Source organism: Callospermophilus lateralis, chromosome 15, assembly GCF_048772815.1.
Source record: "Callospermophilus lateralis isolate mCalLat2 chromosome 15, mCalLat2.hap1, whole genome shotgun sequence".
NCBI classification, from domain to species: Eukaryota; Metazoa; Chordata; class Mammalia; order Rodentia; family Sciuridae; genus Callospermophilus; species Callospermophilus lateralis.
The window spans coordinates 60,031,876-60,057,876 of NC_135319.1; the positions used below are offsets into that span (position 1 = coordinate 60,031,876).

General features: G+C 35.2%; 1 protein-coding gene across 4 annotated transcripts in view; it reads right to left on the reverse strand.

Annotated features, from left to right (window-relative positions):
• The window catches only part of Cpeb3 (cytoplasmic polyadenylation element binding protein 3), a 191,306-nt gene that overhangs the window by 107,993 nt on the left and 57,312 nt on the right, over positions 1-26,001 (reverse strand). For 3 of the 4 annotated variants that reach the window (XM_076835065.1, XM_076835062.1, XM_076835064.1), the window contains 2 exons: positions 11,463-11,622; positions 1,261-1,317 (listed from right to left, as the gene is read on the reverse strand). In XM_076835065.1, coding sequence (XP_076691180.1) covers positions 1,261-1,317; positions 11,463-11,622 — 217 coding nt within the window. The remainder of the gene's footprint in view (positions 1-1,260; positions 1,318-11,462; positions 11,623-26,001) is intronic. The other variant, XM_076835066.1, reaches the window with a different exon arrangement.

Sequence of the window (26,001 nt, forward strand, 5' to 3'; positions counted from 1 at the left end):
GAGAGGACAATCTGATCTCACTCACTTGATAGAAGAGAAAATTTCAATTCTGAAATATTCAATGGTCCTTGTGACTGTCAATTTCTATTCAGAGACTATTCTTCTATAAAGCTATTTGGTCTACAACACTAGAAAGAGACTTGATGCTAGCTAGATATTTTTTCCAATGTTAACTGATATAATACATAATAACTGATACAATACACATATTATATACATAATATATCATGACTTTCTGGTATATAATTTTTGTTGCTCTAGTACTTAACCCAACAATTATACTAGTCAAAACCAATTTTAACCTACAAAGCTACTGACACCTATAACATGCAAATTTCACTAATGTGGGAGACCCTTGGATGTTCAGCTTAAAATCCATGTCAGCTATTTGCCCATAACGAGAAGATTCTGAGTTATGTATGAATTAATTGATTTATCCATTCACCTTCTCTTCCCTACTCCTCCCCCTCAATCTCCTTCCTTCATTGCCCCACTTTAATGATGTAGAGTGAGAGTTGGCAAATATTTTCTGAAAAGGGTCAGACAGTAAATAGGGTAGGCTTTGTAAGCTCTGCTTTGAGGCACGAAAAGAGCTTCAGACAATCTATAAATGAATGGGTGTGACTATGTTCCAATAAAATGTTATTTACAAAAACAGGCACTAAGAAACAAAATGCAGGGCTGGGATCCTGGCTCAGTGGTAGAGCACTCGCCTAGCAAATGCGAGGCACTGGGTTTGATCCTCAGTACTACATAAAAATAAATAGGTAAAATAAAGGTATTGTGTCCAACTACAACTAAAAAATATATATATTAAAAAGGGAAACAAAATGCATTCTGCTGTCATGTATAACTAATTAGAACAAATTTTAAAAATAAAAATAAATAAAAAACCAGGCATTAAGCCAGATTTGATTTACTGGGCTATAGTTTGCCAACTCTGCCACAGAGTCATAATTTTAAAACTTTAGCCCACACAGAATCATGTACAGGACTTCTTAATACACAGATTTCTGGGTCCCATCCTTAAACTGATTAAGTAGGTATGTAGAAGAGCTGGAAACTTTGCATTTTTAATAATTTCCTAAGGGAGGCTGATGTGTTAATCCCCACACTTTTGAGAACTACTGGTATAGAATAATGGCCGACACTATGTTCAATGAAAGGTTGAAATATAATGAACAGTTAATAAGAAAGGTGGAAATCATATGTTGCAAACATGATTGTTGCTTTTACAGAATATTTCATATGAGGACTTACTGTTAAGTGCCATAATATTATCTGTTCCCGGATGGTGGAAATTTATTCCCATGCGACCTAAAAAATAAAGTAATTTTATTTTAAGCCAAAGAAAAGAAAACTCAATATAATAATTTCAGATACATTATAAAATATTAACATTACAAAAAGTTAAAACAGATCAATCTATAACAAAAATGCTACCAAAGGCCAAAGCAATTACAACTTTGTAAATCAAGTCATAAAACATACACATGAAAAGTCTTAAAACAAAGGCAAAGTCTCAATACAAATAAAATACAACAAAACAAAAAAGAAGCTTCTGTTATAATAGTCTGAAATTTTCACATTTTCCACATTCCAATTCGAACATGCCAATTCCCTGGATTAAGAATTTAATTTAAACAATCATTCATAGTGCCTTTCAAATTCAAGCAGCCAAAACAAAAAGTATGTAAACTTGAAGCTTAGAGAGAATAAAAAGAAACAGGTTTCATAATGGCTCAAAATTGCAACATAATTATTAGAATGGCAACCAGAAGAAAGATAGTGAAATTTATGTAACAGAGTGGGGAAAAAATTACTGGTTTAAAAATATATAGAGTTTTTATGCTTACCCCATCATTAACTAGTTTTATGACCTTGGGCATAATATTAATTTCCAGACCTTTATTCTTACAATTATTACAGGAGTTGAAAATTTTTGGCTATATTGGTCAGCTGCCTGTTTTTGTATGTCTCTGAGCTAAGAACTATTTTGACATTTTTAAAGGGTTGCAAAATCAAACAAAAACAAATAATAGTATGCGACAGAGACCATGCGGCCTATAAAGCCTAAAATTTTTTTTTTAGCCCTTCACAGAGTTTCGAAACTCTGGTCTACTAGATGATGAGCTGGAATCAGAAGTTTCAACTAATGACCCTCAGGGATAAAAGTGAAAGATGTAGATATTTGATTTTTTTTTCATTTGTTATTTGAGACCAAGAAGTGGATATATCAATAGAAAAATTAAACAGTATCTTGTATGGGGGAAAATGTACTTGGTAAAATTTTGTGATCAATTCTTTCAACAAAACAGTTATTAACACAACAGTTTTTAAAGCTAATATGTATAAACTTGGTTCTACAAGGTTTTGTTTTGTTGCTGTTCTGAGGACTGAATTCAGAGAATCACTCTACCACTAATGTTTTTTTGTTGTTGTTTTTGTTTTTTGGTACTGGGAATTTAACCCAGGGGTACTTTACTACTGGGTTATATCCCAGCCCTTTTTAAAATTTTTTGACATAGAGTTTCCCAAAGTTGCTTAGGGCCTCAGTAAATTGCTGAGGTTGGCCTCGAACTTGCAATCTCCTGCCTCAGCATCTCAAATTGCTGGGATTATAGGCATGTACCACTATACCTAGCTCTTTGAGGTTTTAATGTCCAGTTATGTCAAGGATTATAAAATTCTCAGAAAATGTTAATTCTATTTCACAACCACTATTTAAATTTAAAAATGTCAAGCATATATGTGGGGAGAAAACAGTTATTAATAGAGAAAGCTGGAGATAAAGTAAAAGCGATCAATTTTTACAATGAATATGATTTTATACATAATTGCAAAAGAGACAATTATTACTTGGTATTAAACTCTGTTATTGAAGATTAGAGAAAAAACAGCATCATCAAGCTCTTCTGGCCCAAAAGAAAAGCATCACAGAAGAAGAAACAGAGCAGTTGCCTCGAATAAAAAGGAGGAATTATAAATTCCTAGGAAAAAAAATATGCATTTTTTACCTAAACAAAACATCCTAATTTCTTAAATATTCTATGATAATTTGTGAAAGGTCATTTCATACTAAGAATTAGTGAAGGGCTGGGTTTGTAGCTCATTGGAAGAATACTTGCCTAGTGTGTGCAAAGCCCTGGGTTTAATTCTCAGCTCCCTCAAAACAACAAAAAGTGTATAAAAATCAAATCCCTCAGAAATGTAGGTGTATCACTTGCATTGATGTGTGTGTGTGTGTGTGTGTGTGTGTGTGTGTAAGAACAGAAAAATCATCAACAATTTACGAATTCTAATAAAATTTTTCTAATTTGCCAGTAAGCATTTTACAGAGATTTCAATAAAAATGATTTTGTTTTTATTATTTTAAATCTTATTAGGACAAAGAATATTGCAATTGTCCCAGTTTTGTGGAGAATATCTTGCTAGCATTTATAATATACTAAAATTCCTATTCAGAATCCATTATAATGGTTTTGACAGAAAATCCATGCCTATTTTTATAGATTTCAGACCTTTTTATATTTATTAGAAGCTAATTATTAGAAATTTCAAAAAGTACCCCATTGTTGGAAGACACACCTAATTGTTTCTACATACGCAAATGTTCCATATGCCTTGTTATGTTTTCTGATTTTTAAATCATTTTAAAGTCCCTGAACATTATGGTTCATACTATATGTAATGAGTGCTATCTCCTACCATCACCTTCTTCAGAAACTATTATAGAAGAATCTGTCACCAGAACAGGGTTTTGACTCAGTAAGAACAATTTACATTCTGGCTTCAATTAGCTATACCAGTGTTCTCTCCTCCATTATTTCCAGATAATCCTGACTACCAAATACTAATATACATGAATATTAGATGTGACTCAGAGAAGGGTGTAGTTCCTACAAAGCTAGGTTCCCTAATATTACTAGAATAATAAAGGGTTATCAAGGAAATCAAGTAAGCCCAAATTCAACTGATCCTCATTCAACTTCTTTTATTCCGTATGTCTACGTTTGTAGGAAAGAATTATGGAGTTTATAGCCACTACACCAAATAACAATTTTTGTATATTTCGGGATGGACAAATATTCTCAAACTTAAAGGGGTGCTGCTTTCATCACTCAAAATTTGGATCCTTTTGACTCTTTTCATAAGAGGTTAGAATTTTTCAGCTTAGAAAGTTGAACTGGAAGGAAGCTGGGTTATTTTCTAATTATCATTCTCTATCCTGTACTGATTACTTCCAATTCAATCTTTCTTAAGGAAGAAAAACAAGAGCCTTAGGCACTGTTTTGCAGATGGAAGGCATCACTAATTGCTGAAAAGCAAAGCACTTTTTACTTTTCCTGGTATTCTCCCTAATTCTGTTTGACTTCAATGGATCGGTTGATGAAAGCTAACAACACATGCTTTTATTTTAAAAAAAAACTTGGGGTCAATGCCAGAACCATATAACCAATTATTTAAATATAATTTAATTTTCCCCTCCAATTAAATGTAATTTTTGTTTTGTTATGTATTGTTTTGGTAAAATCACTTATGGGTTAGAGCTATAGCTCTGTGGCAGATTACTTGCCTAGTGAGTGTAAGGCCCTGGGTTCAATCCTCAGAACTGCAATAAATAAACTCACTTATGGCTTCTGCAAGCTAGTTACCGCTTCAAAAATTAATGTTTAGATTACAAAATGCAACAGTCTCACTGGAGATACATTAGACAGTACAGGACAATGAAGATTTTATATCATTAAAGATAAGCACAGTTATCATTTTGATTTATACTCTTCCAATTTAGGGAGTGTGCATATGGGATGGTTTCTTTTCTAAGACTAGAATTTTTCTATATATTCTTTCTTAATATGTTGTATGTACTCATTTTTATGGTTGTTAAGGGGTTTCAGACAAGAAAGAAAATATATAACAGCAAAAGGAAAACTAGTTCCAAATTCAGATGAGGCCATTTCTTTTTTCTTCCTTTTGTCCAACAAATACTGCTGTTTAATCAGCTGTGAAAATAGAATCAAGTGTGTGACATCTGGTGATTTTTGTTAATGCAGTCTGGTGCTGCCAGTGTGACATTTTGTCACCTGTCCATGGTCTGCTATTTTTAAATTGTTCTTGTCAGCTAGCTATCTTTTAAGTATAGTGCGATAAGGTTTCAAAAACTGGAAAGCAAACTGAGTTAAATGATGCTGTGGAAATCTGAGACTATGTCCCACTTTGCCTACTACATAGCACCTGATAAATAAGGTTGAAAGGGGATAGAGGGAGAATTTAGAGAAAAGGGTTACAAATGGTTATTTATACTGTAAAAATCAGTTCCATAAACTTAATTCACATTTATATTTTAAAATCTAGTTATTTTTCAGAGTTCAACTAAAACTAAACTTGAATGTGTCCAAAATAAAACTTGGAATTTTTTTTTTTAAAGAATTGAAAGCAAGGTCTTTTTTTTTTTTTTTTAAAGAGAGAGTGGGAGAGAGAGAGAGAGAATTTTTTTAATATTTATTTTTTAGTTCTCGGTGGACACAACATCTTTGTTTGTATGTGGTGCTGAGGATCGAACCTGGGCCGCACGCACACCAGGCGAGCGCGCTACCGCTTGAGCCACATCCCCAGCCCCCAAAACTTGGAATTTTTATTAATTCAAAATTAATGATGAAAGTCATTTCTTTACTTGTGCAATACATTATAAATTGGGGAAAAACTGCTGTACCTTCCTCTAATCACCACCTTCAGAGAGCTTTACATAACAACATATTAGCGCTATATTCCAGAAAAGATTATAAGGTAAAATGTATATTCTACTGAATGTTATTTCCCACCACTTTTTTCTAAAAATTTGGCAACATATTCCTTAAGAAAACATATTCATAAAAAATAAAATGTATCTATAAGATACAATATGTAAAAATATAGAAAAAATTTTAAAAATTTCTCTAAAGGAAATCATTAAATTCTGGTACTATATATTCTAAAGATGTCCCAAATAACTAATCAGCAAAGTAAAAGGCTTAGGCCTAAGTTTAATTCCTAGTTTCTTCACCTACCAGTAATGAATAATTTTCAGCATTTTTCCCAGGCTGGTCTCAAACTCATGGGTTCAAGTGATTCTCCCACCTCAGTCTCACAATGCTACCACACCTGGCTTCAGCAAACTGTTAAATCTTTTGTGCCTCTGTTTCACTTAATATTGTACTTCAGAACAATAAATCAGAATTTCTAAATCCTTTTCTTTTAGAACTATCAGATGATTAAAATGCTATATGTAAAGCTAGGCAAGGTAGTGTAAATCTGTAGTCCCAGCTACCTAAGAGGCTATGATGGAAGGATTGCGTGAGCCCAGGAAGTTTGAGGCCACCCTGGACAACAAAATAAAACTCTGTCTCAAAAAAAAAAGTTGATGGGCATGGGCTGCATTCAAGGCCTTGTCTCAAAATAAAAAAACAAAAAGGGCTAAGGATGTGGCTCAGTGGTTAAGCACCCTGGTTTCAATCCCTGGTACAAAAAAAAAAAAAAGTTGAAAAATGTATAGAAAAATCACTTCTTGCTGATTCAGAACCAGTCCCCTAATAGTTTACAGAATCTGTTCTGTGTGTGTGTGTGTGTGCTTGCGCTCATGTGCATGTATATATGTGCACATGTTCACTTGCATGCACTTATACATGGTACTGGTGATCAAACCCAGGGCCTCATGCTTACTGGCAAAGCTCTACCACTGGTGGAATCCGCTAATTTTATACAAGATGCACTGATAGGCTAAAGAGAGATAACAAAAATAAAACTAAGCAATGATTCAAGCATCAGAAGTAAAGAGACAATGTATTTTTCTGGAACATCCAGGAAGTCAGTCATCAAAATGTAGTAAAGATGCATTTTTCTTACAAAAAAATCTCAAAATTCCAAAAAAGGGGGACAATTTTGTGAAAGTCTCTATAATACTAAATTTAAATTGTGATGAATAAAAAAATGCCTTTATAACAACAAAGAGATAGCATCCACTCCTTCCAAGTTTCTGTCAATTTGAATGTACCTAAAGCACTATTACCAGAAGATATGCTGGTTTTTCCTCAGACTGTTTTAGTATACCTTTGAAAAGCAAGACCCTTGATATCAGTTCTTAACTGATACCTGCTCTTTTCATTTTTCAAGTTTCACAAATGGCAAAGGAACAGAAAATTCCAAATATATTATTAAAACTATTCATTAGGCCCTACTCCCAATCAGCCAGATCTTTTGTTTTAAGGAAATGGCTCAGGATAAAGCAAAAGTGACTCCCTCCCTGTTTTCTGACTAGATGCCTGCTATGTTGTGCTTCCCTAGCTAGAGGATAGGATCTTTGCTTCCCAGTATCACCAACTCTGCCAGCACACTGAAGTTGGTATTCCCTTATTATTCTAGAGTACGGAGAGTATAACTAATGAAATCAGGTTTTCAAGTAAGGGGACAACTATAAAGACTGTATAGAGATGATCTTCCCTGTACCTTTTTTTTTTTTTTTTTTTTTTTTTGGTCAGGGGAGTAGTGGGGAGTGAACCCAGGGAAGTTTTACCACTCTGTTACATGCCCCCCTTTTTAAATTTTGAAAAAGGTTCTAAGTCACTAAGAGTCTTACTAAATTGCTGAGGCTAGTCTTGAACTTGTGATCCTCATACCTCAGTTTCCCAAGTCACTGGGATTACAGATGTGAGCCACTACATCACCTCTGTGTGTGTGTGTGTGTATGTTTGTGGGTGGGGGTTCTGGGGATGAAATCTATGCTCACAATCACTCTACACTGAGTTTTATCCCTAGCCCTTTTCCTCTCTTATCCTACTTCTTTCAACACTATAAATCCCCTTAATCATCATAGTTATGAGAAGAGTTGGCTTTCCCTTCAATCTATTACAAATAAGAGCAGAGATCAGCTGGGTATGGTGGCACATGCCTGTAATCCCAGCAACTCCAGAAGAAGCAGCAGAAAGATTGCAAGTTCAAGGCCAGCCTCAGCAAATTTAGCAAGACCCTGTCTCAAATAAAAACATTTTTTAAAAATGGTTAGTGATGTAGCTCAATGATAGAGTACCCCTGGATTCAATCACCAGCACTTTTTCTTTTTTTTTCCTCCCCTGAAGAAAAAGTAAATTGAGCTCTAGGGAAAAAACCACCAAGACAAAGAAACATACAAAAGACAATTACTAGCCAGGCTCAGTAGCACACACCTGTAACCCCAGCCACCTGAAAGACTAAGATCACAGGTGTGAGATCAGATTGGATAATTTAGTCAGACTCTATCTCAAAATAAAATAAAAAAGGCTGGGGGTGTAAACTCAGTGGTAAAGCATTTGCCTAGCATGTGGGAGGCTCTGGGTTCAATTCCCAGTGCTTCAAAAACAAAGAAAACAAAACTCCACCACCCTGTACTTGAGATCTGAGACCCTTAAAATAGTATTCCTATATTCAACTGGAATAAGAAGACTCTAGGCTGAAGTGTAGGCAGGGGACACTGAAGATAGGATGGAAAAGAGAAAAGTGTTTCTGGACATGCCCATAGAGAAGTCACACAGTAGATACCCTAGCCTACTGTACTTCTCTTTTTTTTTTAATATTTATTTTTTAGCTGTAGATGGACACAACACAATGCCTTTATTTTTATGTGGTGCTAGGATCAAACATGGGTCCTGCCCGTGCTAAGCGAGTGCACTACCGCTGAGCCACAATCCCAGCCCCACCCCCCCACCCCCGCCGTACTTCTCTTAAAGCTTAATCCATGTATTTGTTTACATTTTTTGACCCAAAGACAATCACTATGAATTTACCTTAAAGACATGCTATATGTCTGAACTCATTCATGGTAGCATTATCTATAATAAAGGAAAAACTGTAAACAACCTACAAGTCCCAATATAAGTCCTATTAAGAAATTATAAAGATCAAAGAGAAACATGGATAATATTTACTATATGGGAAATAGAAAACTAAAGGACACACCATCACAACGCATGCATGCTTGCTTGGTTCCTTCTTTTTGCAGTACTGGGAATTGAACACAGGACATTCTATCTCTAAACTACATTCCCAGTCCTTTTTAATGTCTTAAATTTTGAGACAGAATCTAGCTAAGATGTCCAGACTGGCCTTGAGCTTGTGTTCCTCTTGCATCAGCCTCCTGGGTAGCTGAGATTACAGGCATGAGCCACCGTGGCTAGCCATAATGCTTTATTTATTTATTTAGTTAGTTAGTTACCTTTTAGTTCTAACAGTTTTCACTACTTTTTAAAACTAAAATTACTTAAAACATTTTAAGGTGTAAGTATCATTCATTATGGTAATAGGTGATAAGGATCAAATGTGATGCTATAAATCAGATCTAAAACTCCCCTGGCTATAAAGGGGAAACAGGAAGCCCAAACACTCCGAGCACAAAGGACAATAACTTACTGATATCACTGATCACAAGAAAGTAGTCCATTTATATGAAATCACTGTGGTAGTTAGTTTGATGAACTGGGAAACTGCAACCATAAGGAGGCTATAAGAAAGTGTGCATGAAGTGTCTTTCAACTTATTAGGATATATTTATTATAAGCACAGTGCAGCAAGCTTTTATAGACAAAACCTCATAACTGCTATTAAGGAAGGCTATGCAGAGGTAGTTGGGCCTGCAATAAAAAAGACCACCACAAATGGAATCAGGTATTTATATTACCCCACAGTGAGGTTCCCTCCTTACACTATGCCAGTTCGATGAAACAAACTGCTCAACGGAACATAATAGCTTCTGCTTAACCTAAGTACACAAAATTCTGGTAAATTATTTTAGGCTACAATCTAATAATCTTTCATAATCTTTTACTGTAAGTCAAAAAGAATACAGCCCATAATAAAACATGTATGCATAAAAGAACAGGAGTTGAATATTTTAGAATAAATAGGAAAGGCTTATAGCTATTTATAGTAGTAGAGAAGGATGACATATGTAGCCTTAGAATATTCTAAAAATGCAAAATAGACTGTGAATGTTTTGTTGTTGTTGTTGTTGTTGTTTTAAACATCTTTCTCACTTCTAAGTGAATTATGTTTTAAATTACCAGGTACTTAATCTTTAACAGAAGAAAGATGTGGTAACAATAACTAAACATAATAATGTGTTTTTTTCCTGCTTCTGAAGGCCTTACAATAAAGCTTTTCTGGGGCTGGGGTTGTAGCTCAGTGGTGGAGTGTTTGCCTAGTGCATGTGAGGCACTGGTTTGATCCTTAGCACCACATAAAATAAATAAACAAATAAATAAATAAAATAAAAGTATTGTGTTAATCTACAAAATATTTTTTAATTATATATATTTTTTTTTTGAGAGAGAGAATTTTTCTAATATTTATATTTGTAGTATTTGGCGGACACAACATCTTTGTATGTGGTGCTGAGGATCGAACCCGGGCCGCACGCATGCCAGGCGAGCATGCTACCGCTTGAGCCACATCTCCAGCCCCAAAAAAATATTTAAAAATATATATCTAGCTTTTCTGAAAATCTTTTACTTTCTTTATAGTCTACTCTAACTACTACTTTTCACTGGAAACTGAGAAAATCAGCAGAAAATCATAAGTATAAAAAGAAAATGATGGAATGGATTTCTGATGTGTCTTGAAGAAGTAAGTGTCAGATGTTCATAGTCAGTCATACCCTACATAAAGGCCTAGAAAGAACCAAGGTTCACATTAGATGGGCATCCCTGTGGCAAACTCTTCACAGTTTTCAGATATATTTAGGTCCTAACCTAAGTGGGGTATTTCCACAGAAATTTTGTATTAGTATTTAAAATTTTATAGGGTACCTAAAAAATCCTATAATCCATAAAAGGAATGATATGTAATTATGAATGCAACATCTGTCCTAAATTTATATGAACTCTAAAATAGGAAGTCCTAATATTGTTGACCTTGAGGCTCTCTGCCTTATATTTACCCAAAACATTTATATACTTTAAGACATCTTTCTTGTGGTTTAGCTTCAAACTATGCAAAGGGTCACTGGCTGTTCTTAAATTTACTTCCTATAGGAAAGTGATAATACTCTAATTAAAAGGAATCCTTTTATGCAAAGCTTTCTGATGTAGTCTTTGAAGACTGATTTACTAAATCTCATACTTCCTTGCAGTATACCTTGACTTAAATGAACTATGCAAATTTAGGTTTCCAAATGCCCAAAGCTCAGAAAATTTATCTTCTGGTCTCATGCTATAACCATGACCTCAGCTACCCCACACATGCTTCTTCCAGACATTACTGAATAAAGCAATCAACCTTAATTATTGCAGGTAGCTGAACCCAGGTTAAAAACAAAAAACAATTTTAAATACATTCCACAAAGCTTTACAGAAGCAAAACAAAACAAACAACATACAAAACAAAAAAATCACAATTATTAAAAAGCTGATTTTTGCTTAAAACACCAAGCAAGGAATGGACATATGAATATTCCTAACCTGCGAAATGATTCCTCCACATTATATCAGCGAAACTCATTGGTGGGCCACTGGGAGGGTAGTGTTTACCTTTCAGAGGCTCATGATCAGTCCTTATCATATCCATTAAGGAGTTCTCCAACGAGTGCAAGTTAAAAGTGTCATAGGGCCTACTCCGGTCCTAAAAATAAAAACACAGAACAAGACGATACATAAAATTACTTCATAAAGTAAATACCAAATCATTTGCTTCCTGCTGTGGATTGATGACATGAATGAAAGTTAAAGATATTTCTAAAAACACAGTCCTTCCTTTCATTAAGACTAATGATTTGGCCTATTATATTTAATTCTAGTTTCCAAAATTAATTAAATTGAATCCTCTTCCCTAATATTTTATAAAGTCAATGCCTCACTAATGGACACTGATTTTCTCTCAAATGAAGTGAAAAAGTAAATTCAAAAGGGTCAAGTGAATTAGCTTTGCCCTCTACCTTCCACCCCATGCCTCCATTGTTAAATAAATAGAAATTTCTCCCACCCCCAGAGGAGAACCACAATGTTAGAACTCAGTTTACAAACAGACTCACTTCTCTGAAGAATGAAAAGGTGATTATCATTTTAATGTTATTGTAATGGGTATCTTTAATATTATGACTGACAAATTCCATTCTTCAGATACACTAATAAAAATGTGACCAAAGTACTAAAATTACCTTCAGAAAAGCACTAATAAAAAAATTTTAACTCAAAGTAGTATTTCCATGATGTGTAAGTAAAAAACAACTTGAAAAGGGAAAGCTACTACAAACTAAGTGAAAAAGGGGGGAAAAACAAACAAACAAAAAAAACCCTGTTCCACCGTATTTCACTCCAGCCCACCAAGACCATAAGCTACAAGTTCTTCAAGTCTAAACCTAATGGGAAGTATAGTTTATGGTCTAAGGTAATTCTATAAAATAGACTTTGATTGCTCTATTTAAGAAACGCAAGAGTCTGGCAATGTGGGAGGCTGAGGTAGAAGAACTGTAAGTTCAAGGCCAGCCAGGGCAATTTAACAAGACCCTATCTCAAAATCGGAAAGAAAAAAAAGGGGGGGGGGGCTAGGGGTATCGCTCAGTAGTAAGAGACCTTTGGGTTCAATCCTTAGTACTACCAAGAAAAAAAAAGACATACATTCTCAACAGCCAAATCAAATCAAACTACAGTATACAATTTATCCAGCCTTGCACTAGATCACTTACCCCTCTCCAATGAACAGCACTCATTAGTTTCTTTATCCTCAGATAGGAAAGAAACACAGATTTTTGTTGCTGTTCTCCAGTTTGGTTTCTATATAACTCAAGGTTTTTTCTTTTACCTTTAAGGTCTTCTGACAGATCATTTGTTTTGCTTTGGGTTTACATTACCATTGGAAGCTCTAATTACTTAAGCAGGGAAGCTAAACTTCCAGAAATGCAGGCTTATCTATCCCCCATAAGAAGTATCATATTCTTTCTCCACAGAAAAAGCCAGAAGTAAACAAGTATGCTGATGAGGAGGCAAAATGACAACCTATTTCTGGCACTGACAATCCCATAATGAATATCTAGACGCCTTCTATCATAACCACACTTCTAACTAGAATACACTTCTAACTGTAGATATGAGATCCTTTCAGAACAGGCTGAAAGGAAACTGTAAGACATGACTGATAGCATTCAACAATCTTTCCAGTCAGGACATTTCTATTTTTTCATCTAATTCTTGATATAATCTTTCACATACCCATTTTAAATATAAAGAAGGCAAGGGTTAGAAAAGATTAAAACCAGGATCTAAACTCAAAGCCAAGCCCAAAGAGTATAAAAATCTGTCCAAAATTGTTGATTCGATCCATATGGGGTAGTTAATGAAATTATAGAAACATAGCACTACATCTAATTGTTGATGAAATGACCTTTTGGCAAGGTGGCAGTGAGTCCCTGTCACAAAAGGATATCAGAGATTAGATGACCACCTGTCAGGAAAATTGGTAAAAGTGATGGGAGGAGGATTTATGTGTCTAAACTGAAATGGTCCCCAAACCAAGGAGACCGTCAAAATAACAGGTAGCTCAGGTTAAAAACACAAGTTTCTAGGTTCCAGCTCAAACCACTTCATCATAATTTTAAAAGAAATAAATGTTCCAGGTGATTCTTATGACTTGCTGAGAACCACTAGACTGGGTGATTCTTCAAGTTAAGTCTTTCTACACACGATTCTATTCAGTAAACTTGGGCAGTAAATTGAAGGAAGGGAATAGAAGAGGAGCAGCATCAATAAACAAACTTAGCCATTTTTCAGAAAGCCAGCTTTGCAGTTTTCTGATTATGGATTAGACAGGCAGTTGGTGAGTTAAATTTTAAAAGCACAAACTGGCAGGGTGCAGGTGAAAAGCTGAGGTAGGAGGATCACAAGCCTGGGGCCAACCTCAGCAACTTAGTGAGGCCCTAAGCAACTTAGTGAAGCGTCTCAAAATAAAAAATAAAAAGGACTGGGGATGTGGCTCTGAGGCTAAGCTAAGCACCCTTGAGTTCAATCTAAGTACCATAAAAAAAAAGCACAAACTGGAATCAAAATCTGATTTTCAAATTCTGCCTCTCCAATTAACTGACATGTCACTTTGAAAAAATTTCTAAGCCTTGGTCATCTTCATCTACAAAATGGGGATGATAATTTCCTCTTCATGGTTGTTTTCAGTACTAAAAGATAGAATGTACAACAAGGCATCTGTAGTATGTACATACTATAATAGTAGGAATAATTCAAAAAGACTTCTGTGATAACACTGGAACACAGATTTAAATCCTCAGAAGGTCACAATGCTAACCCAGCAGAGTTCACTTATGTTTAACAGATAAAGACATATGCCATGTGAAAAGCATGACAGAATTGTCATAGGCTTCTTAATTGAGAAAACTTCAGTCCTTTAAGAGACTTATTTTCTCATTAAAATTAATTCCATTCATGCCTCATCAATTTATATTTGCTGCATACCATTCATCTTTTTTGTTTTACAAGTACTAAACGATGCTGAAATAACTGATTAACCAGGAATCCAGCAAGACACAGAACAGAAAGTACAGAGAAACTGAAAAATCTGTAGTGAAATTCAAAGGAAATCACGTACAGGGAAAAGGCAGCCACAATTTAGTATTCAACTATAAAAGTCATAAGTAGCAACTTACCTGTTAGATTTTTTTTGTAAGTTTTGTTTCCCAATATAAGCAAAAAGAAAATATTTCTCTTTTTTTGTTTGTTTGCTTTTAACAAGCAAGCACACCAAGAAGCATTAGGACATCTATAAATAATAGATCCCATTACTGACTCTTCTTCTTTAAAGATAATCAATGACAGACATTATCAGTTAGTTATATATATAGGAGCAGCCGACCCCCACTATATAATCACTGCTTTTTTTTCTTTCCCGGCTTGATTTAATATTAATAAATTTGTCAAGAATTTAAAATTACCTCACAACTCTATAAAGGAGGTAACTTTTGGCACCATCTTATAAATTAAGTAAGCAAATCTTGGACAAAGTAACTGGCTGAAGGTTATGGGGCTAATAAATGGCAGGGCTCAAATTTAGTCAAATCCAGACAAGCTCTTAAGGACTTTTACTGTATCACCTTCCTGACTTCCTCCTACTCTCTTCAGTATTAAGTGTTTCTACACATACACCCCTTCATTCCCTTTGGCCTAATCCTAACATGATCCAGAGAGGTCTCTCTGACTTTACTCTGCCATATAAGCAATCTCTCACTTGCCCTTGGTGAATTACTCTTGTTCAAGTGACAATTAACCTCAAGAAGCAGTCTGATCTACTCACCAGCACGGCCCGAGTCTACCTGTACTACTAGCCCATCCCATTTACTCATTCTTTTCTTTTATGCTCAATACTAGGGATTGAATCCAGGGGTACCTATCATTGAGCTACATACCCAGTCCTTTTTATTTTTAGACAAGGTCTTGCTAAATTGCTGAGCCTGGCCTTGAACTTGCAATCCTCCTGCCTCAACCTTCTAAATCTTGGGATTACAAGTATGTGCCACCATGCCCAGTTTACCTGCCTTTTACTTGGGAGAGGAATCCAGGACCTCTTTATACAATTTCTGGCTTATACCCAGGTCTTTTCTCTCCTAGAGACACGAAGTAAAAGACTGCAAAGATCAACAGTATCTGCAAAAATTAAAGTAGGTCTGGAACTAAATGATAAAATTAACTACGATGGCTTCTCAATCCTCACCACACCACCCTGCAAGGTAGGTATTACCTCTGAATCACGGAGGGGAAAACATGCTCACAGAGTTATATAACTGCTCAAAGTCACAAAGCTGATCAGAAATAGGAATATGAACCTGTCTGTGATTCTCATGTCCATGCCAATAATATTCCAATGCTTCCACCCTGATTACCTGCAGTGTGTCTCATGAACATTGGGGGCATAGTTGGGGAGAATGGGACATAGAATAGACCAAAAATCAAAAGGTGAGAAGATATCTGAAAGGGCTAGGAAAGGACAGATGTGCTTATAAAATAATACAGAAAAACAAAAAGAGGAATTCCTGAAGGAAGGCTTTTCTATTCATCATATGACTTTAATATATACATAGATAAAACATTTCAAAGTTAAATGATTATAACACCAAGAACTCATAAAACTAGTCATTTCTAAGTTTCTACCCTACTGTTCTTACTTTCTACCATAGTACATACTATGTGAAAAATGCTGTATGTCTTCTTCCACTCTCCATATCACTATATATATTTGGCATGTATTCTTGCAAATATTTAAAAATGCAGAGTTGGAACTCTATATGTATTGATTTCACATTCATGGACTCAACCAACCATAAATTGAAAATATTTGAAAAAAAACTGCATCTGTACTGAACATCTACAGATTTCTCATTATTCCAACATTGTAGCATAATGACTATTTAATAGCATTTGCATTGTATTATGTATTATAAGTAATCTAGAGATAACAAAAAGTATAGGAGGATTTTATACAAGGGACTTAAGCATCTGTGGATTTTGGTATCTAAACAGAGATCCTGGAACCAACTCCCATGGATACCAAGGGATTCTTTTTCTATATACGTACCTATAGAAAATACATTCAGTCTTATATTATTTTTTCCTGTAAACATAAAAGTGGGTATACTGTTGTGCAACTTGCTTTCTTCAACCAATAATAGATATGTACTTGTATCTCCCCCACTTATCAAAGACATATCCTTCCTACAAAGTAAATACAAGGTTAACTTCCTTAAGAGAAATCAAGTAATCATCCAACTACACATTTTATAAAATAATTTGATTTTGAAATTTCTTCCCATCCCTCAGTTTTCTCAAAATTTCTATTCTAGGCCTTTAGCCATCTCTTCTATGTCCTCCACCACTTTGGCACTACGGTTCCTCACTCCCTTGTTTCTATGAAGGATGTCTCTAACAAAGAAAGAAAAGGATCTGTGGAATTTGTCACCCTGATTGTCTCACCAAAGAGGCAATACTCCAAAGCTCAACATGAAGTGATTTCAAGCACAGAATTTGTTTAGGAACACCAAAAGAACAGACAGGATTCCATAATGAATTTTAAATTAGATCAGTAGTAACAAACTTCCAAAGTATTGCAGAGCAGAAGTCTAGGAATTTGTACTTCTAAACCAATTACTGCTGTTATTTGTCACAACCTGTCAAAAGCAAGAGATTTTTATATCAAATTGAACTTTGCTGAAGTAGCAAGCAGCCTAGCATACATTTGTCTTAACATTAAAACTGCTTCCAAATAAAGGGGAAACCTAACCTGAGGGAAAGGGAAAAAAGCTTCTCAAATGTAGATTTTCTTCTCAAGTATCAAGTCCTCAATCAATGGTATATTGTAGCCAGGCATGGTGGCACTCAGGAGGCTTGGGCAGGAAGATCACAAGTTTGAGGCCAGCCTCAGCAACTTAGACTCTATCTCAAAATTTAAAAAAATAATAATAATAAGGGCAAAAAATAAAAAGGAATGAGGGTTTTAACTATCCCCAGTGAGACTACTAATAAAGTACAGGCCTCTGGAAAAGGTGAATCTCTACTCTCCTTCAGTTACACAAGGGCAAGCAAGTGCTCCTTACGTCTAACCTAAAGTCCTTATGAAATTGAAACTTCTCCCTTTTCTGTTGGGAGTGGAGAGAATAATCTAAATTTGCTGTGAATGTTAATATTCCTTAAAATTGTTAAACATTGTCTTCAATGCAATAAAAATACCCACAAACCCTTAATACAGCTTGGAATAAGATTAGGCATGTCCCCATGTTTCTTTCTTTCTCTTCCTTTCTTCCTTTCCTTTCCTTTCCTCCTTCCTTCCTTCCTTCATTTATTTTTCCTGGCAGTACTAAGGATTGAACTCACAGGTACTTTACCACTAAACTACAGCATCAGCATTTGCACTCCTCTGCCTTAGCCCCCTGATATGCTGGGACTATAGGCATGCATCATCACACCCTGGTCCCATCTTTTTCTGCTTGAGGATGACTAATTCATATTACCTAACCTTTCTTTATCAGATTACACTTTTCCTTGCAGCGTAATAGCTAACCAAGCTAACTAAGATTCTGGAAAGATTAAAAAAACTGAGAATAGTTTCACTTGTGAAGGATGCTCAAAAATTAGATGAGCATGACTCAACTGGAAGCACATTTCTGTCTTGTCTCTTCCTGTTCCCCAAAGTCCTAATCTTCTTTCACAGCTCTTCACATTGGTTTTGGTCTGGCAGATCAGATAAGAGGCTCAGTATATCAGATACAGGGAAACACAGCTCTTGGAATCCCTTATTCACCTGAAGTGACCCTACATACTGAGGCCAAATCCCTCAGGGAAAATTCTAGAGGGGTCAACTGTATAAAAATTGCAAATGTCTGATGCAGCTGCTACTGACTGTGGTAAACAGTGCATAGTTGAGTAGTACATAAGCACTTTTTTAAAATGAATGATTATAGGGTTTGGCAGTGTGCTAGGTAAAAGACAGAGATGAGCAGATACAGAAAGATACATAAAGGTAAAAAGAAAGCAGTGACTACAACTTAAAGTTTTCCCTTCCTCTGGTTACTGTGCAAGTGTGACTTCTGAAAGTAATTAGCTGATGTCACTAGAAGTCATTGTGTAGTTAGCCAGCAGGATATTATCACAAGTAGCTTAGTAGGCATTTATAGATATAATAATGTAAAGGGAGCTTGACCTTTGTTACCAAAACCTATCCTTAAACATGATGCGAAAGTACACGTGGCTCTTCATATTCCTATTTTTTTACTGATCATAAACATCAAAATCCTTCTACAACATGGACCACATCCACCTAAACACATCCAGTTAAACACTTCTTCCACCCCATATAACATGACTCCAGGTAACAGCACTAACTTAGTATATCATATTTACTTCTTTACGTGCCTGTCACCTTCAACAAACTGTAAGTCCCATGGCAGCAGAGGTATGTCTTATTTCTATATTCCCATTACTACAAAAGAGCTTAGCACATGGTAGATATATAGTAAATGCTTGTTTCATATTTAAAATTGTCATTCTGGTGATTTAATTTTGCATAATTTTCACTTGAAACTAACAAGAACTTCACATATATTATAAAGGCCTTTTTTAAAAAAAATCCAAGCTGGGTGTGGTGGTGCACTCCTGTAATCCCAGCAGCTTGAGAGGCTGAGACAGGAGGATCACAAGTTCAAAGCTAGTCTCAGCAACTTAGTGGAGCACTAAGAAATTTAGTGAGATCCTATCTCAAATTTTAAAAAATAAAAAGGGGTGGGGATATAGCTCAGTGGTTAAGCACCCCCGTGTTCAATTCCCAGTACCAAAAAATAAATTAATTAATTAAAAATTTAAAAAATCCAAAAAACTCTGACATTTCCAAAAGTTGACTAGGATGCAGAACAGTCAGAACTCTCAAAAATTGCTGGTGAAAATGCAAAATGATACCACCACTTTGGAAAAACAGTTATCAGTTTCTTATAAAGTTAACATAAGCTTAATTTCAAAATTCAGCAGACTACTCCTAAGTATTTACCCAAGATAAATAAACACACATGTTCACATAAAATCTTGCACATGGGTGTTTATAACAAAGTTATAAAACAAGTTTATTCATAGTTTCCCAGAACCAAAAACTACCCAAATGCCCATCAATCAAGGAACAGATAAACAAATTATGGTATAGTCATATAATGAAATATTACTCACCAAATAAAAACAAATGAATACAGAGCTATAGTAACAAAAACAGCATGGTATTGGCACCAAAATAGACTTGTAGACCAATGGTGCAGAATAGAGGACACGGAGACAAACCCACATAAATTCAGTTATATCATACTAGACAAAGGTGCCAAAAATATTCAGTGAAGAAAAGATAGCCTATTCAACAAATGGTGCTGGCTAAACTAGAAATCCATATGTAGCAAAATGAAATTAAACCTCTCTCACCCTGCACAAAAATCAACTCAAAGTGGATCAAAGACTTAGGCATTAGAACAGAGACCCTGCACCTACTAGAAGAAAACTTAAGTTCAAATCTTCACCATGTCGGCCTAGCATCTGACTTCCCTAACAAGACTCCTAAAGCACAAGAAGTAAAATCAAGAATCAATAAATGGGGGGCTGGGGATGTGGCTCAAGCGGTAGCGCGCTCGCCTGGCATGCGTGCGGCCCAGGTTCGATCCTCAGCACCACATACAAACAAAGATGTTGTGCCCGCCGATAACTAAAAAAATAAATATTAAAATTCTCTTTTTCTCTCTCTCTACCTCTCTCTCTCTTTAAAAAAAAAAAAAGAATATAAAGAATCAATAAATGGGATAGATTCAAATTAAAAAGTTTCTTCTCAGCAAAGGAAACAATAATGTGAGGAGAGAGCCTACAGATTGGGAGAAGATCTTTACCACATGCACCTCCAATAAAGCATTAATCTCTAGGATATATAAAGAACTCAAAAAACAACAACAAAAAAAATAAATAAATAACCCAATCAATAAATGGGCAAAGGAACTGAACATATACTTCTTGGAAAAAGAAATACAATTGATCAACAAATATATGAAAAAGTGTTCAATATCTCTAGCAATTATAGAAATGCAAATAAAAACTACACTAATATTTCATTTCACTCCTGTCAGAATGACAATCATCAAGAATACAGATAACAATAAACGTTGGCAAGGATGTGGGGAAAGAGGCACATTCATACATTGCTGGTGGAACTGCAAATTGATACAACCACTCTGGAAAGAAGTATGGAGATTCCTCAGAAAACTTGGAATGGAACCACCATTTGCCCCAGCTATCCCACTCCTCAATTTATATCCAAAGGACTTAAAATCAGCACACTACAGTAATGCAGCCATGTCAAAGTTTATAGTTGCTCAATTCACAATAGCTAAACTATGGAAGCAACCTAGGTGTCCTTCAACAGATGAATATATATATCACATTTTCTTTATATATAATCAATGAAATCATGGCATTTGCCAGTAAATGGATAGTCAGAGAATAACATGCTAAACCAAATAAGCCAATCCCCAAAAATCAAAGGCTGAATGTTTTCTCTAATATGTGGATGCTAAATCACAATAAAGATGTGCGGGGGTGTGGTGGGGGTGGGGGGTGGGGGAAGGCACTAGAGAAGAATAGCTTTGCCTTAGATTAGGTAGAGGGAAGTGAATCGAGGGGAGGGGAGGGGATATAGGGATAGGAAGGATAGTAGAACAAAACAGACATTATTACTTTACATATATATGTGACTGTATGATCAAAATGACTCTACAACATGTACACTCAGAAAAATGAGAAACTATATCCCATCTATGTATAAATGCATCCTACTATCATGTATAACTAATTAAAACAAATTTTAAAAATTAAAATTAAAAAAACAAATGAAGTATTGATACTATGATGCCATAACACAGATGAACTTCTTGAAAACATTATGATACATGAAAGAAGGCAATCACAAAGGATCACATATTCTATGATTTCATTTACATGAAATGTCCAGAAAAGGCAAATTATCGATAAAGATAGCAAGTAGATTAGTGAGAATTGATTGCAAAGAGCATGGAGTCTCTTTTTGGGGTGACAAACATAGGTCCAGAATTGAATATTGAGGCACAATTTTATAAATACACATAATTCTATAATTTAAAAACATAGAAGCCAAAGTTTTGGCTCCATGGTAGAGCACTTGCCTAGCATGCATAAGGCACTGGGTTCAATCCCCTGCACCAAATCAAATAAAATAAAGGTATTGTGTCCATTTACAACTAAAAAAAAAAAATTTTAAAGGTAAACTTATATCAATAAAGTTACTTTTTAAAGCCTTTTTAATGTTTTACCAGAAACCATGATACTACCTACTAATCATCAACCTTATGTATAGGATATAAGACTTAATTACTTTGTGTGTACTAGTGTGAGGGGTACTGGGAATTGAACCCAGGACTGCACTACCATTGAGGCAAATATTTAGCCCTTTTTATTTTTTATTTTGAGACAATGTCTTGCTAAATTGAGGTTGACCTCAAGCTTGCAATCCTCTTACTAACTCAGTTTCCTAAATTGCTGGGATTACAGGTATGTACCACCAGCTCTTAAAAACTTTTTTTTTTTTTGTAAGAAAGCAAAGTCAAAGCTCTAGCTGTTCCATTCAGGAGCTACTAAAGGACCCAAGTAATTAAACCTAAAGCAGACAGCAGTAAAATTCAAAAAGCAACCTTATTGCCAAATAACTAATGTCATCTATCTTATGTGTGCCATATTTCAGAGGATGTCTTCAAACTCCTTCAGGAATCTATGGATAATTACTGAACATATTATCTATAAACAGCATCTTCTTATGTTTCCCATTGCTCCTGATGGATGAATAATTTGTGTGTGTGTGTGTGTGTGTGTGTGTGTGTGTGTATACACACATATATATATAGTATAAATATATAAAAGACAAATTTTTGGTATATATATATGTGTGTATATAAATGTGTGTGTATGTATACACACACACACGTATATGTTGTGTGTTCTTCAGTGATCAGCTTATCCCATTTATGACTAGGGAGCGACTTAAAATGATCTAGTATCCACCTAGAAGCATTACTGGAACATAAAAAATACCTATAAGTCTACCTTGCTACTGTTTATTTCAACTGTTATTTGAGTTGAGTGGTTGGGTGAGATGTGCAGCAGAATTCGCAGATTCATCAGAATCTGACAGGGGCCGCGACGTGAACGCTTCTGCTGTGGCCCCCTGTTATCCTCTTGACCCTCGGAGTTAGGAACTGAGTAGCTGCTTTTATGCAAAAAGTCCTATGGCAATGAAAGCCATAAAACAACATATGCCAGTTTGGACTAACAGTGTTCTAGGGTTCTCCCCTATTTCGGGATCCAAGTGATAATGGCCAGCTCAGGTACGCACAGATTACAGATTATGGATTATAGCTCTTCCTTGTTACTCCCTGGCCACCACTAGAGAGGTCATCAATGTACGTGTGTATATGTTTTAAAGCAAAGAACCTGGTAAGTAACAAAGAAATTCACTCCAAGTTGATCATCTAGAACCAGAGAAATAGAGGCACATAACCTAGTTCTCAGTTTCCTGAGAAAAACTCCTCTCTTCTGGTGGAAGAAAAACACTGAACAAACAAACAGAAATCCTACATCTCCAATTGTTCTGATTCCAGATAAAAATGAGACAAAGAAAACTGAGCCAGGTGTGGTAGTGCATGCCTGTAAACCCAGCCACCCAGGAGGCTGAGGCAGGAGGATCACAAGTTCAAGGCCAGTCTTGGCAATTTAGTGAGATCCTGTCTCAAAATAAAAAATAAAAAGAGCAAGGGAAACAGCACAATGGTAGAGCATCCCTGGGTTCAATCCCCAGTACCACTCCTCCCAAAAAAGAAAGAAAGAAAGAAAGAAAGCTACTAAACTGCCACTGGGAAAGGTAAATGGGTGTATATATTGTTTTCCATAATAAGTCCTGTAAAACTGAGATTCATAGCTACCATGTAATCGGTGATTAATATGTGCCAAATCCTGTGCTGAATACTTAACTTGAATTACCTCACTTAATTTTTACAAAAGTCCTATGAGGCAAGTATTATTACAAACCCTCTTTTACAGATGAAGAAATATTAAAGTCAGTCCTTAATACAAATCAGGTATCCCTGAAGAAAGCTAACCTAACCACACATAAATTACTTATCATTTACTAGGAAGAAAAGAGTATTTAAGTCTATAGCCTAATCTTCCACTTAAATGTTACCACATTTAACAGATGAGTATGTTAAAGCATCTAAAATGCAAAGCATCTAAATTTGTTAAAATTTTGGTATTTAGAAGGTTATAAAATTTACTTTAAAATAAAGCTTTACCACTCAAGTAATAATATTTCAAGATATTTAGAAATTATAAAGTAAAATTCAATAAGATTAAGGAAGATTCAGTTAGAATTTCCAAAATGTCCATATCATAGAATATTTTCAAGCACCAGAAACTGAATATCTGAGCCACATCCAGCCTTTTTTATTTTTTAATTTTGAGACAGTCTTGCTAAGTTGCTTAGGGCCCTGATAAAAATTTCTGAGGCTGTCCTCAAACTCAAAATCCTCCTGTTTCATCCTTAAATTGCTGGGATTTCAAGCATGCACCACAGTGCCTGGTCAGAATATTTTTTAAAAGAACAGACTTCTTGTAATTCCAGCTACTCAGGAGGCTAAGAACAGGAAGAAGGCAAGTTTAGGGTCAGCCTGGGAAATGTAGTGGGACCCTTTAAGAAGGGCTGGGGACGAAGCTCAGTGGTAGAGCACCTTTGGGTTCAATGGGGGGACGGGAGGAGTTACAAAGAGAAACAGATTTTTTTAATCACTTTTAAATGTTGGTGCTAACAAAATTTTGCCAAATGTGCTGAGAACTGTTTTACTCTTTCTTCATTTATTCCACATATTTATTGGGAATTTTAATATGCCAAGAATTAAAGATAAAAAGATAAATGAGGCATAGTCTCTAACTATAAGAAGCTATCCATCTAGTTAACAGATAATTATTATATAATGAAGTAAATGCAATGACACAGCTATGTGCTGGGAATAAGGGGAGCATAAACAAGGGGGAAGCCAAAAAAGGCTTCCAGGAAAGAGAGGCCAAAGGTAAGTTCCTCAAGAAATAAGAACCAAACAGAGATTCTATTTGCTATTTACAAACAAACCTCATCTGTTAACTTATAGCTTGTATATCAAAGGATAGTAAGTTAACAGATAAGATTTGTTTATAAATAGCAAATTGTTTCTATGTAAAAATATATTTAACAAATCCTTGAAAACTATTAACCTTAAGGATGTAGTTTACCAAACCCTGTTTGAAGGCTATTAAATGGATTCAATTTACAGAACTGAAATATACTCCATAAATGTTATGGAAACATTTGATGCCTAAGAAGATATCTATGTGAAAAAATTCTATGAACATAAACATGTAAACATAAATACATATTTAAGAATAAGTACATGTGGGGCTGGGCAGTGCACTTGTCCAGAGTGTATGGCAGAGCCCTTGCCTAACATACGAGGCACTGGGTTCAATCCTCAGCACCACATATAAATAAATAAAAAGTAAAGGTACAGCAACAACTAAAAAATATTTTTTAAAAAGAATAAGTACATGTATATTACTCTTTCTGGACCCAACTATGACTGGACTATATTAAACCTTTCTGGAGGCAGAGAAAAAACAAAATAAGCAAAAAGTAGCTAGGCATGATGGTGAACACCTATAATCCCAGCTACTTGGGAGGCTGAGGCACAAGGAGAATTTCAAGTTGAAGGTCAGCCTCAGAAGTTTAGCAAGACCATGTCTCAAAAGTAAAAAAAAATATGTGGGGCCGAGATATAGGTCAGTGGTAAACAGCCCCTGTGTTCAATCCTGGCAGTGTTATTGTTATCTTCCTTCAACCTTCAATAAGACCATCAGATACATACATAATATTTCAAAAGAAGAGAGGAGACAGTTAGAAACTAAGAAGAAATGAAAAGGAAAAAGCAGAAAGAATTTGCTATTTATACAACTGTATACACTAGACAATCAGGCTTTTCACTGAGATGACCTATGACAGCCAGAATTATAATGCTCTGCTGCTCTGCAGTTAGATAAAAGTAAAAATATATAAATCACAGCACATTAAAAGCACTCAAATTTTGACAAAACTGGACAAGTTACTTAATCATCCTGTATATCAGTTTCCTCACATGAAAATGTAACAATAATGCCCTCTATACATGGTTATCATGAGATACATACAGAAGTTCAGAAAGAACTTTAATTTTGTTTTCATGAAGAAATAATAATGAATCAAGGTAAAATTCAGGCATGATTTATAGGCAGCAAATTATGCAACTGCCAAATAAATTTCATTCAACTAAGTAGAACTAAATGTATATGAAAAATTGACAGAGATTTTTTTTTAAATAATGTAGGATAGAGAAGTTACTGGAAA